We start from the raw sequence: 12,998 nt of genomic DNA on the forward strand, positions 1-12,998 counted from the left end.
TGGGGGTGACTAACCGCTAAGCAGAATGCCCCTTTTTCCATCTTTCCAGAAAAGGTCTTTTGCGTGCCTCTCGGGGATAGACACAGCCCTCTCCTCTCACATCCTGCCCTCCTTCCCATTACCTCTTCCTGGTCCAGCATCTGCTGCTTGAGCTTCTCTATGAGTTGGCTCTGCTGGTTGATCTCATCATCCTGTCGGAGGCAAGGGGATAAGACGGAATGAAGGGAAGCTGCTCGTTCCAGTTTAGACTTGGGAGCTTGGGGCAGATATGGATCTCGATTAAAAACCCAGCTAGTTTAGGCTTTGAGTTCAAAGCATCCCAGGCCTTCCCTGGTGGTCCAGTGGCTATGTCTGTATGTTCCCAATGCAGGGGGCCTGGGTTCAATCCCTGGTCAGGGAACTAGATCCCACAGGCCACAACTAAGAGTTCCCATGCTGCAACTCAAGAGCCCTCATACCGCAATGAAGATCAGAGAGCCTGAGTGGGGCGACTAAGACCCAGCACAGCCAAATAAATAAATAAGTATCTTAAAAGGAAAGAAATGAACTCTATATCCTAAAAAGAAAGCAGTCTTTTCCTCAGCTTCTCTCCTTGACTCCTGCCCTCACTTTTTAATTCCTTTCTTTCTGGAAGTTAGTATAACCTTGACAGTACACAGCAAAAGCCTTCAGATGTTCACATCCTTTAACTGAGAAATCCTACCCCAGCACGCCATGCTAATCAAATCATTCAAAAGCAAAGTCTTATGCACAAGAGACAAAAACAGTGACTTCAAAGTTATTTATAACAGCAAAAATAACCCAGTAACAAAATACAAAACCGTAGAAGGCCTGTAAATAAATAAACGGTTAAATGCATTCTGATAAATGGAGTGTACGGCAGCCATTTAAAAATACTTCAGTGAAGAACTGTTGACAAAGCAGGAAGCTGCTCATTTTATAATAAATGCAGAAGGAAAAAATCAGATGTGAAGTTACACAGTATAATCTCAGTTGTGTGGCTTTATTTCTGAATGGTGGGAGGAGGAATGATGGAAATTTTCTTCAATGTGTTTTTATTTACCTTCCACATTTCAATAACAAACATCCATCTCTTTTAAAAGCAGAAGACCAGTCAGGATGAGCTCCGTTTTTGATCCCTCCCTCGCCACCGCACCAGGCTCACCCCCGGCCCCGCCCGGCATCCTCACCTTGTCATCAAGCTGCTTGTACAGGCGGCGGATCTCCTCTTCATACTTCTGCCGCTCCTCGGGCGCGATGCGCACCACGATGGAGGAGTTGTCGTTCACAGGTGTCTCCTCGCAGAGCTCGGTGCCCAGGGCAGCATCCTCCCCGGCCAGGCGCTCGGTCTCAGGCACGTTCTCTCCTGGCCAAGCGGCAGAACAAGGTGGAGGCCGGGGGCAGAAGCAGCCGCCGCCCCCGCAGGCCCTTCCTCCGGCCCTGCCCACCGCAAAGCCCTCCTGGCTCCCACGTCCACCTCTCTGGGGGTGGGGAATAAAGGCAGCCAGCCCCCTCTCACTTTCCCTCGAGACTGCTCTGCCGCGTCCCCCCAGAAGCACAGACCTCCCTGGAGGGCGGAGGAGCCCGCTCTGGCTCCCTGCATCCGCAGGACCCCTCACTAACCGCTGCGCCAGCGGCTCAGCTCTGCCTCCAGCTTCGCAATCGTCTCCTTCTGAGCCTTTGTCTTCTCCTTCTCCTTCTCATATTTCTTTTTCCACTGCTCAGCAGTCAACTCCAGATTCACGGAGGCAGTGTTCTTAATGGTCTTTGCCCTGGAGAGGGGAAAGAAGAGATGAGACCTCCATTAAGGCTCATGAGGCCCTGAGCGGAGAGCACAGCAGGGGCTGGGGCCGGGAGCAGGGGACCCGCCACTGACCGCTGCCCGAACATCAGCGTCGACTTGGTCTCCGCGTCGTTGTAGCTGGACGGCGAGCAGCAGATGAACATTGTTGTCCGGCAGTTTCCTCCCAAGGAGTCCTGGAGAATCCGTGTCATTTTACTGTCACGATATGGGACGTAGCTTTTCTGGAGGAAAAGGGAGGCCTCAAATCAGAAAAACTCAGCAGGGGAATCAGAAAAGACGGTAAGGGAGTTTCCTGGCGCCTAGTGATTAGGATTCCAGGCTTTCACTGCCATGACCTGGGTTCAGCCTCTGGTTGGGGAACTGAGATCCTGCAAGCTGCATGGCATGGCCAAAAAAAAAAAAAAGAAAGGATGGGACTTCCCTGGTGGTCATCCAGTGGTGAAGATTCTGTGCTCCCAACGTAGGGGGCCTGGGTTCAATCCCTGGTTGGGGAACTAGATCCCACATGCCACCATTAAGACCCGGTGCAGCCAAATAAATAAAATAATTTTTTTTAATATTTTAAAAAAGAAAGAAAGGCTGGTAGTGCTTCCTAGGGGTGGAGCAACTCATGAATCAGGCATGATGAGGTGAGGGCATTAGGAGAAGGCAGAAGATGGGGTGAGGACCCCAACGAGCACTCACCGTGCCCTCAGCCAGCGCAGAGATCACGTTCCCCAGGGCCGACAGGGACTTGTTGATATTCTTGGCCTCGTCCAGCACGGCTCCCTCAGCTCCAGTCTTGCTGACCTACCAGGGCACAAAGGGTGTGTCACGAGTGGGTGCAGAGCGAGTGGGCTCCTCCCTCCTCTTCTCCACATAAGTTGGCTTAGTCCAAGGAGAGGGGGATAGGAAAAGAAGATGGTCCCCTAAATGTTCTTGCTACAGACTGTCTCCCCTACACACACAATATCATACAACCTTCCATTTACGTGAAATGTCCAGAAAGTCAAATCCAGAGTCAGAAAGTAGATAAGTGGTTACCAGGGGATGGGGGATGGGGGGCTAGGGAGTGACTGTTAACAGGTGATGAAAAGGTTCTAGAATCAGTGGTGATGACGCACAACCTCGCAAACACGTTGAATTGTATACTTTAAAACGGTGAACTTCACGGTATGTGAATTCTAGCTCAATGAGAGTTATTTTGATTTCTAAAAAGGCCACCCCCCCCAAGGCTTCCTTCCCTGCCCCCTTCACCCGGGCAGGACCCCTCACCTTCTCGCTTCCTGCCAGGTCCACTAGATACAGCTTCCCACTCAGCTTCTGCTCAGTCTCCATGTTCTCCTGCTTGATGTTGATGAGGAAGATGCTATGGCTTCGAGAGCTGTGTTCATTCATGTCTGTAAGAGGCAGGACGAGACAGTCCTTATACCAAACTCTGTGGAACGAAGCCCTCAGTCCCCAGCTTCCACAGACCACCGCCCCCACCCGCTGAGAGAGGGGGTGTCCGCCGGGACTAGCCTAGCCCCTACGTATCCCTGGCAGCAGGGGCGCAGGGTCTCACAGACAAGCATCTCTCCTCTGGAGGAGGACAAAGCCTTCCCCTGCTCACTGTCGATCCCTCAGCCCCCATGGGCACAGAGGGGAGGCAGACGCCAGACTCAGGAGCCCCAGATGGCCCCCACTCACTGGTGACGGCCACGTGACGATTTGACTTCCCTTCATCGATCACGTCTAAAATCTCCTCCGGGCTGGACACAAAGCGCTCAGTACAACCCTGCAGGCGGCAAACGGACAGTGACCCCATACACTTTGGTCTACAGATTAAATTGCCTGCACGGTGACCAAATGACCCTTCAAGACAGTGCCTTTGCCCAGGCCCCAGACTCTCCCCCAGCCCAGGCTGTCTGCCCGCCGGCTTCTGGGCCGTGACCTCCCCTCCTCCTGCGCCCGCACACACCATACCCTGACCCCTCCTGCTTGCCCCGGCCCCACGCTCCCCCAGGCCCCAGACTCTCCCCCAGCCCAGGCTGTCTGCCCGCCAGCTTCTGGGCTGTGACCTCCCCTCCTCCTGCGCCCACACTCACCGTGCCCTGGCCCCGCCTGCTTGCCCCGGCCCCACGCTCACCTTGACAAACGGCACCCGGTTCTTATCCTCGTGTACCGACAGGTTTGTCTTGCTCACTGAATCAAGACAACTCAGGGTGAGCAAGGCCAGCACTTCCAACTCCCCCCACCCAATCTCTTGACCCTGGAGTCTGTGCTGATGGATGACTCTTTGTGTTCAAAAGGGAAGAGGACTCCCCTGTGAAGCTTAAACTCCCGGCTCACTCTGAAGGCTGTTCGTCCTCCTGCAGGATTCCAGCCCCAGGTCTCCAGCTAGGCTGAGGTGGTTTGTATGTGGGCCTGGGCATCTAAGCTCATCTTCTGACCCTTTCGGTCTTTGGAAATTCTTGGTGAGTGAAGGCAAGGGCCACGAGTACAAGTGTGTGTGTGTCCTCGTATGCCTGCTGCCTCTCTCACCAAACAGCACCTAAGCCCAAGAGGCCATGAACGTTGTGATCATTCTCTTCCTTGCACTCCTCACCCCTTCCCCCTGACCCACCCACTGGGATCACACACCACTCACCATCCAGAAGGTCACGGATTTTGTCCAGGTAAATCTCAAAGTAAGAGACCTGGGTTAGGAAGAAAGGAGAAGTATAAAGTGATGGGGGCCTATCTTAAATCTGATTCAGGTTATCAGAGGCTAATGTGACCCACTGAAACAGTGGTGGTGGGAGGGAAAGGGGAGAAGAGACTATTTTGGCAGAGAAGAACTTAGGTAACCACGGGGGAGAATAAGTTGGGGTGCCCAGGACCTCGGTGGGTTCATGCTAGATCCTCCCCTCCCAGCCCCATAAGAGGATGCCCAGCGGTCATGCCCTGACACCTTGATGTGGAACTCAAGATTCTCGTCCATGGAGTAGATGTGGTTGAAGATGTCTCGGGCGATTCGGGGAATGATTCCCATCAGCTGGGGGTCATGCAGCTTTCCCTGGGGAAGAAGCATATTCCGAATGAGGCTGGGGCTCAGGAGGAGTCACACAGTTCGGGGGGGGGGACACAGAGGTAACAGCCGCTAAGACCATCCTAACTTAGGGGACGGTCACTACCTTCAGTGGAAGGAACAGGGAGCTGAGCAGCCCTTTGAACGGTCATTGCAGCTGCTTTTCCAGGTAAAAGAAGAGAACTGGCGTGGTGGAAACGGGGAGAAGTGCAGCAGGCTGAGGGTCCACTAAACTTCCACAGTAACACTGCCCTCCGCCCACCCTCTGTACCAGGGGCCCTCATTCCCAGATCTCCCCCACGAGGCTCCTTGGCCTCCCATTAACACTCCCAGCTCCTCTCTCCCATGAAAAGTCAGAACCCTGACCTCCATGGTATGTGTCTTCCCTGAGGATGTCTGTCCATAAGCAAAAATGGTGCCGTTGTAGCCAGCTAGGACATCTGGAAGAGATGGCAGAGAAAAAGACCGCTGGTAGAGGGGAGCAGGGTAGGGAATGGGGAGCTTGAAAAAGTACACTCTCAAAATACATGCATTACCTTTGACAATCTGCATGGCACAGGCATGATAAACTTGCTCCTGAGTCGTGTTTGGGGGAAATACACGGTCAAAGACATATGGCTTCCCCTGGAGTGGAAATAAAGGATGGCAGACATCAGTAGGGAGGTGTGGGGAAGCAGCTGAAAAGGCACCTGCTCCTCAGCCTTCTGTATTCATGGACAGGCACGGGGACGAGGGAAACCAGGGAGAAGCAGAGCTTAGTGCTGACACCAGCAGTTGTACCCGCGGGCTAGAAGGTCACATGGCAATACCATGAGAGGACCCCAGCCTTGATGTCACAAGCTCACCATCGCAGATCCCCGGCCTGGGAAGTCAAATGAGAAAAGACAACAGGACTACAGGCTGCAGAGAGTGAAGAACAATACACTGGCATTGAAAATCTACCACTAAGTTAAAAACATCTTCCTCAATAGATCCATATGTTCTGATATGAAAAGTTATTAAAGATGTATTACAAGTGGGAGATGCAAAGTTAGAGACAGATGTACAGTGTGTTGCCTGCTGTGTAAATGAAATATACAAATGGAAATATTAACACAAGCTCTCTCTCTGTGAAAAAATATACGAAATCAGAAAAACAGTTCTCCCTTTAGGGAGACGGCTTTAAGTATAGTGAAACTGCAAAGCAAATCACTCAGACCGACAAGTATCTTGTTCAATTCAGGTAATGTTATATATCATGTGTGCTGATAAGAATGCTAAAGATACAAAATATTTACAACCCCAAAGAGAATAGATTTGTTATCTGATCATATTAAAGGGAAGATCTCTGGTACAATTCAATGAGACTCTGCTTGCTTTCCATCATAAGTGACAACTTTTCAGTCATATTTTCCCATTATTTGATATAAAGAAACTACGACATAGTTGTCAAATTATTTTGCTACAAAATCCACCTTTATTCAACTGATAGGTTAACCTCCAAGTCTCTAGACACCAGAGTTTGGGAGACATATTTTAACTAATTAAGACAAATCATAAGCATTGGAGAAGGCTGGAGATGTGGGTCTGGGCATATCTACAATATTGCATTGACATAGGTAAACTTTTTTTCCAAGAGGAATTGTACAAAAAATATTAACAATGATTACTTTAGGGACAGAAACTGGAAGGGAGAGGTGGCTTTCATTTTTCATTTTGTATCCTGGAAAGTTTACATTTTTAAACCAGATACAAGTATTATATTTTTTATTTTTTAATGCCAAAGAGAGTGAGAAAATAGTGTATTTTTTGTTTTTCTTTTTAATTCTTTGCAAAAAGGATATTTATACTAATAAATATTGTCTTTAATATTTAAAAGATTTTCAAAATCTGATTTATGACAAAAGTCAACCAGGATTATTTATCTGGTTTCTCTGTGGTGAGGGATTCTGAAGTCCCAAAAACAGAATTCATAAAGAGAAAAAAGTTGTGAAAGTGCTCTCTGCAATGAAGGGAGTACTGTAAACTGACAGGGCCTTTCTAGAGGACAATTCTATTAAATATTTAAATGTCCATACTGATCATACTCTGTCCCACAGATTTCAATGCTAGGAATTCATATTGCAACTTGTTTTAAGCACTTAATGGGGTGTGTGGGTGGATGTTCACTGCAGCCATTTGTATTAAAGAAAAAGATGAAACAATTCAAACACCCATCAAGAAGATATTGGTTATGATACCTCCATAATCTACTCCTATTACAATGAGCAAGTTTGGTTTACATGTCCAAGATCATATACATGAAAACATGTCCAAGATCAAATACATGAAAAAATAAAAACAATTTGTATAAAATAATTATACATTTTAAAAAAAGCATAGAGATAGAATAGTCTTAGAAAAAAGATATGGAAGACTGTATATAGATCTGTTAGTGGTGATTATCACTGGAAAGCAGGATCATAGGAACTTATGCTTATGACATTTTTTCTATGACATGTAAATATTTTACAATGACATAGTGCTTTGAAATTAAAGAAAGAAACTAGTACAGGTGAGTTACAGAAAAATGTATAATAACATGATAAGGTACACACAAAATAATTTTAAGGAAAAGGTGGTTTTTAAAAGAGTGTGCATGTAAAACAAACACACAAAAAAGTATATGAAGGATTATTCCATTTCAGTAAACATGCATTGTATTATATATGTATACAAGGTATGTATATGTGCATGTATGTGTATATGTGTGTATATATGTATACAAGGTATGTATATGTATATGTGTATATGTGTATATACATGTATACAGGTATGTATATATGTATACTTTGCATAGAGAAACATGTTAACAGTGGTTATCCTTGGACAGTGGGACTTTAGGAGTTTTTTGTTATTGTTGTTCTTTTTGATTTAGATTTAAAAGTATTCTAAAATGAAAATATATAACTTTTAAAAAGAAAAATTTTTAATTTTAAAAACAAAGAGATTAATACTCATACTATATAAAGAATTCTCATAAACTAGTAACAACAACAAAAAGTTAACAGGAAAAACTAACACAGAAAACTAACCAGAAAAATATGGACAAGAGTTAGGTACTAACAACAGAAGAAGCACAAATATTCAATAAACACAAAGATGTTTAACACTTTTGAAGAAAAATCAGTAACATCATTTTCCACCTATCAAACTGGAAAACAAAAACTTAATTGTAATACCCAGCATAGATGAGGGTTCAAGAAGGTATAATTTCTGTGAAAGAAGCACCTTCATTCTTTTCTGGTAGGACAGTATATCCATACTTTTAAGGAGCAATTCAGAAATGTATAATCAAAAGCCTTGAATTGTACACATCCATAGACCCAGATATCATACTCCTAAGAATTTGTACTATGGAACTAGCTGTAGCAAATATTTGGCTACAAGAATGTTTGTTATCAACACTGCTTATAGTAATGAGTATTTGAAAACAACAGAAAGAAGTTACATTTAGGGGACTGGTTAATACAAGGAATTAATTATACTATGGCATGTACATATGTTTTATTCTTTGCTACTATTTAAAAGGATGACATGATAGAACACCAATAAATCTCAAAAATGAGTTGAAACAACTCAAAACTCAAAGAGCACAAACTGTTTTATTCCCTTTCCATAAAGTTCAAGAGTAAACAACACTTGTCTGTAGTGACGGAACTCAAAGTAGCGGTTGCCTTGGGGTGATAACTCACAGGAAGGGGGCAAAACGGAGCTTGCAAGGGGCAATCAAAATGCTCTAGATCTCAACCTAGGTAGTGGTTACATAGGTGTCCAAATACATTATAAAATTCATATGGCTGTTTGATAAGATTTGTGCATTCACTGTAGTAAATTATACCTAAGTGCTGTCACAAAATATAACATCACAAGATGATGTGATAATGGCCCTTAAAATATGAGTTATGCACAAACTCATTGTTAATAAGAAAAAATGAATATTAGACTGTATTAGCGTTTTAATCTATCAAAGTGGCCAAAAAAAACCAGTTTGATGATGGGACTTAACTGCGAGGCCTGTCAATTAAGATGCCTTCTCTAGGGGAATTCCCTGGTGATCCAAAGGTTAGGACTCAACGCTTCTACTGCAAGGGGAATGGGTTCAATCCCAGGTAAGGGAACTAAGATCCCACATGCCGCAGTGGCCTGGCCAAAAATAGTCTGATGATGCACTGCACTGGCTGGGCCCTTAAATATATGAATACATATGATCATTCAATTGTTTGTAATTGCAAATGGCTAGAACAAACCAAAATATCCATATCTATCAACAGAGACCTGGCTAAATAAATTATGGCATATCTCTACAACAAATCATACAGTAGTTAAAAAGAATGAGATAGATACTTACATGCTGATGTAGAAGGATCTCTAAGACTCCTCGTTAAGTAAAAAAAAAAAAAGCAAGGTACGGAACAGTCTGTATAGTATGCTATCATTTGTGTAAAAAAAAGTACATGCATATATTAAATACATATGCATTTGCTTGTAAATGCATGGCATTCTTTTAGAAGAATCTATAAAAAACTGGCCATAAGGCTGCCTTCTGAAAGGGGAACTGGGTGGCTAGGAAAGAGTAGGAAGGAGACTTAATTTTCACTGTGTGTCTTTTTTTTTCTCACTGTGTATCTTTTTTATATCATTTGAATTCTGTTACATGTGCATGTAAGACATTCAAAAATTAAATCTTTTTAAATAAATAAAATTATGTAAAATATTTAATGCTGGTGAAATAGTCATGGTATTTTGTTGGTGAAAAATAGGTTATAAAACAATGTAGAGTTTATGATACACTTTTATTAAAATCATTATATGTATATATGTAGGAAAAAAAAATTACTGGAAACAAATACATCAAATTGTTAACACTATTTTGCTGGGGGCAGATTTTCAGCCAGTTTTAATCTCTTCTTTGTGCTTTTCTTTGTTTTCAACTTTGTCAAGAACCCTGGGTTGGGAAGATTCCTGGAGAAGGGATACACTGCCCACTCCAGTATTCCTGGGCTTCCCTGGGGGCTCAGCTGGTAAAGAACCAGGCCTGGGTTCAACCCCTGGGTTGGGACAACCTCCTGAAGGAGGGTGTGGTAACCCACCCCAGTATTCTTGCCTGGAGAATCCCCATGGACAGACGAACCTGGCAGGTGACAGTCCATGGGGTCACAGAGTCGGACATGACTGAGCGACTAAGGACAGCACAGTGCTGTGACCAGATTATGTTTACTACTGTTAAAGAAAAATCTACCTTGATTCTTTTTTTAAGGTTGACTGCGTTTATGAATTATTCATAGGACTTTTGTAAATTTTTCACCATTTTTAAACCATTTTTATCTATACAGTTCATCATTACACTTTATTACAAAGAATAAAATTCTTGCTACATAGAATAAAATCATACAGTGTTTCAATAAATAGATTTAAAGTGGCCTTAATGCTTTTCCTTCCCAGTGGTAATATCTTTTTTAAAATTTTGTTTTATTTTATTCTTTAACTGAACCTTGATTCCTGAATTGTAATCTAACTCAGTATTTCTCCCATCCAGCTGCCAAGAAACAGAAACAAACAAAACAGGTCCATCTCAGCCAGTGACTTTCCCCTCTTCTCCATCAGTCATGTCTATCCGTGCTAACTGAAGCCAGGCATGCAGCCAAGGGGGATTAAATATAACTCCCAAGCCAACCCCACCCTTCCCTTCTTCCCTTCTGGGAACCTGGGGATCGATGCTCTAACACTCCCGGTTACAGGATTCCAGGGGCTTCCCTGGTAGCTCAGATGGTAAGAATCTGCCCACAATGCAGGAGACCTGGGTTCAATCCCTGGGTTGGGAAGATCCCCTGAAGAAGGTAAATGGCTACCCACTCCAGTATTCTTGCTTGGAGAACTCCATGGACAGAGGAGCCTGGTGGGCTACAGTCCATGGGATCACAGAGTCAGACACGACTGCGCGACTAACACTTTCTCTACAGGATTCCAGAGGGTGCTGTGGGCGCTTTAAAAGGGAGGGCGCTATCCAAGTGCTGAAGGCAATTTCTGCCCGAGGACTCATTTTCCTGAGCCTAGGCAGGGAGAGATCAGAGAGAGGATGCATGGCATTCTTGGAACCTCGAGGATAAAAAATATCCAAGAGCTAAAAGTGGATGCACTTAGTAATCTCATGAGCAGAGAAAGCCATGTTTACAATTCTGGGGTTTCTGGGAAGGCCTGCTACCATCTTCCTACGCTTGGTTGGGTCCTTAAGTTTCAAACCTAGTTCATTTCTTTTTCCTAAGATTTTTATATGTGTTAAAGAAGGAACGTCCTTTAGCTTTCTATTTATTACAGGATGAATTTGTACTGTCAGATCTTTTTAAAAGAATAACTAGACCAGTGGTTTTCCACGTTTTTTTGCCTCTAGACTACTCACTTGGGAAACGTCACCATTATTTACCTCTCTCATGACACATAATTATTCTGAGTCAGACTGTAGTATGTTGTGGGGGATTTCTTATCAGAATCTGCGGAAGTGTATGCACAGTTAGCAAAAGCCATTTCCGATGCCCCCTCCCAGGACTTTGGCCAGGCCACTCCACAGCCTGGACTGCCATGTAAACCAAGAGCTTCCTGAAGACAGAGCTTCCCCTCTCAACCCCCAACATCAAGCACAGTCCCTGGCCCACCGGAGGCTCTTCATTAATGTATCTGTTGAAGAAACACAGATATTGATGGAAGAAGAGAGCAAGAAGGTCCTAGGGATCTGAATCTCTGGATGAAACAACCTGTAAGAGGGGAAATGTTAACCACTTCCCAGTTGTGTCAAAGGCGAGCTGGTGGGGAGACAGCCCATCTAAAGTAAAAATAACATCTAACTCTGATTGGGAGTTTATGATGTGCCTGTCACTATGCTAAACAGTTTATATACATTATCTCACTTAATGCTCACAGCAATCCTAGGAGGTAGGTAATATAATTATGATTATATTTCATAGATGTGAAACCTGAGGTTCAGATAGGTAGGTTTCAAAGGTAGGTAGAAGAAGGTTTCAAAACCAAGCAATCCGATTCCAGACCCACACTGTCAAAGTGATCCCATAACCGACGTGCCAACACTGCGTCAGAGCTTTATCACGGCTCCCCTTCCCCTCCTCCCTCCATGTGGGCGTTCCTCCAAATACTTCTGGGCAGAACTAAAGCCCTTCATCACCCTCTTTTTGCAACCTCAACCCCTTTTTCAGAAGAAGGCAGTTCTCCCATCCATCCTCTCCAGGGAGGTACTAATCCATGACTTTGATTAGTCAGGGACTAGAAGACTCGTAAGTCAGAAACACTCAGGGAAACCTTCCACCTTTGAGGAAAGCCTCTGAGATCCTCTCTCTCTCTCCGCACAGCAGTGTAAACCGCCCCTCTGGAGGGCTTCTTTTCAGGGTCCCACAGCCCAGGACTCCGTGTTCTCCTCTGACCCACTCCAAGCGTCCCTGTCGCCTGTCCAATTGTGTTTCCCAGCACTTTCTGGTGTTTTCCACCAAGGGTGCTGACTAAAGCTAATGGAAGGGCCTAAGATCAGGGTCCACAGATACCCGACCTTTTCAGCCTTCACTAAAGCACTTGGCAGAGACTGAACTTGACAGCACCAGGACTGATTTCCATAGTGACACTCCTGGGGACTGTTGCCATGGCAACGCTGCAGAGACACTGACCACAGGCAACATCACCTCCCCTCCCCGTTTCCGTGATAAGACTCCCCCAAGGCTACGGGGAGAACTGCTCCTCTCGGCCAGACATCAGAAGAATCCTGGGCCACCTCAGATGATCCTGACTCTGCTCCAGTAATGCTGCTGGCCCCAACCTGGCTTTGCCAAAGGAGGTACTTGGTGGCCCCGGTTTGCTGCCTCATTAAGAATCCACCCAGCCATCGGGAAGTTGAAGGGAGACAGAATAGGGTGGATACTTGAATGAGGGAGGGCAGGGAGGGGAGAGAGGAGGGAAGCAGAGCAGGGGTGGCAGGCAGAGAGACTACGGGTTTCCTTACTGCCATTCTCCCGTGTCTGGCATGGATGCACAGCTAAGACGCAGGCAGAGAGACACACAGATGGGCACACTTTAAAAGTCACGGTGGATTCCCCGCGACCCAAAGAGCAAGGCGAGGTACACAGCACACAGTGACCCCGACACCCT

The 12,998-nt window shown here is 45.3% G+C and overlaps 1 protein-coding gene across 2 annotated transcripts in view; it reads right to left on the reverse strand.

Annotated features, from left to right (window-relative positions):
* Positions 1–12,998, reverse strand: part of KIF5A (kinesin family member 5A) — a 28,439-nt gene that overhangs the window by 12,361 nt on the left and 3,080 nt on the right. For both annotated transcript variants that reach the window (XM_070454704.1, XM_070454705.1), the window contains exons 2-13: positions 5,369–5,456; positions 5,199–5,272; positions 4,716–4,820; positions 4,413–4,461; positions 3,912–3,967; positions 3,473–3,560; positions 3,059–3,183; positions 2,489–2,593; positions 1,877–2,025; positions 1,624–1,772; positions 1,191–1,366; positions 123–191 (exon numbers count right to left, since the gene is read on the reverse strand). In XM_070454704.1, the coding sequence (XP_070310805.1) occupies positions 123–191; positions 1,191–1,366; positions 1,624–1,772; positions 1,877–2,025; positions 2,489–2,593; positions 3,059–3,183; positions 3,473–3,560; positions 3,912–3,967; positions 4,413–4,461; positions 4,716–4,820; positions 5,199–5,272; positions 5,369–5,456 (1,233 nt within the window). The remainder of the gene's footprint in view (positions 1–122; positions 192–1,190; positions 1,367–1,623; positions 1,773–1,876; positions 2,026–2,488; positions 2,594–3,058; positions 3,184–3,472; positions 3,561–3,911; positions 3,968–4,412; positions 4,462–4,715; positions 4,821–5,198; positions 5,273–5,368; positions 5,457–12,998) is intronic.

The sequence above is a fragment of the Odocoileus virginianus genome, chromosome 24, assembly GCF_023699985.2.
Source record: "Odocoileus virginianus isolate 20LAN1187 ecotype Illinois chromosome 24, Ovbor_1.2, whole genome shotgun sequence".
Classification (NCBI taxonomy): Eukaryota; Metazoa; Chordata; class Mammalia; order Artiodactyla; family Cervidae; genus Odocoileus; species Odocoileus virginianus.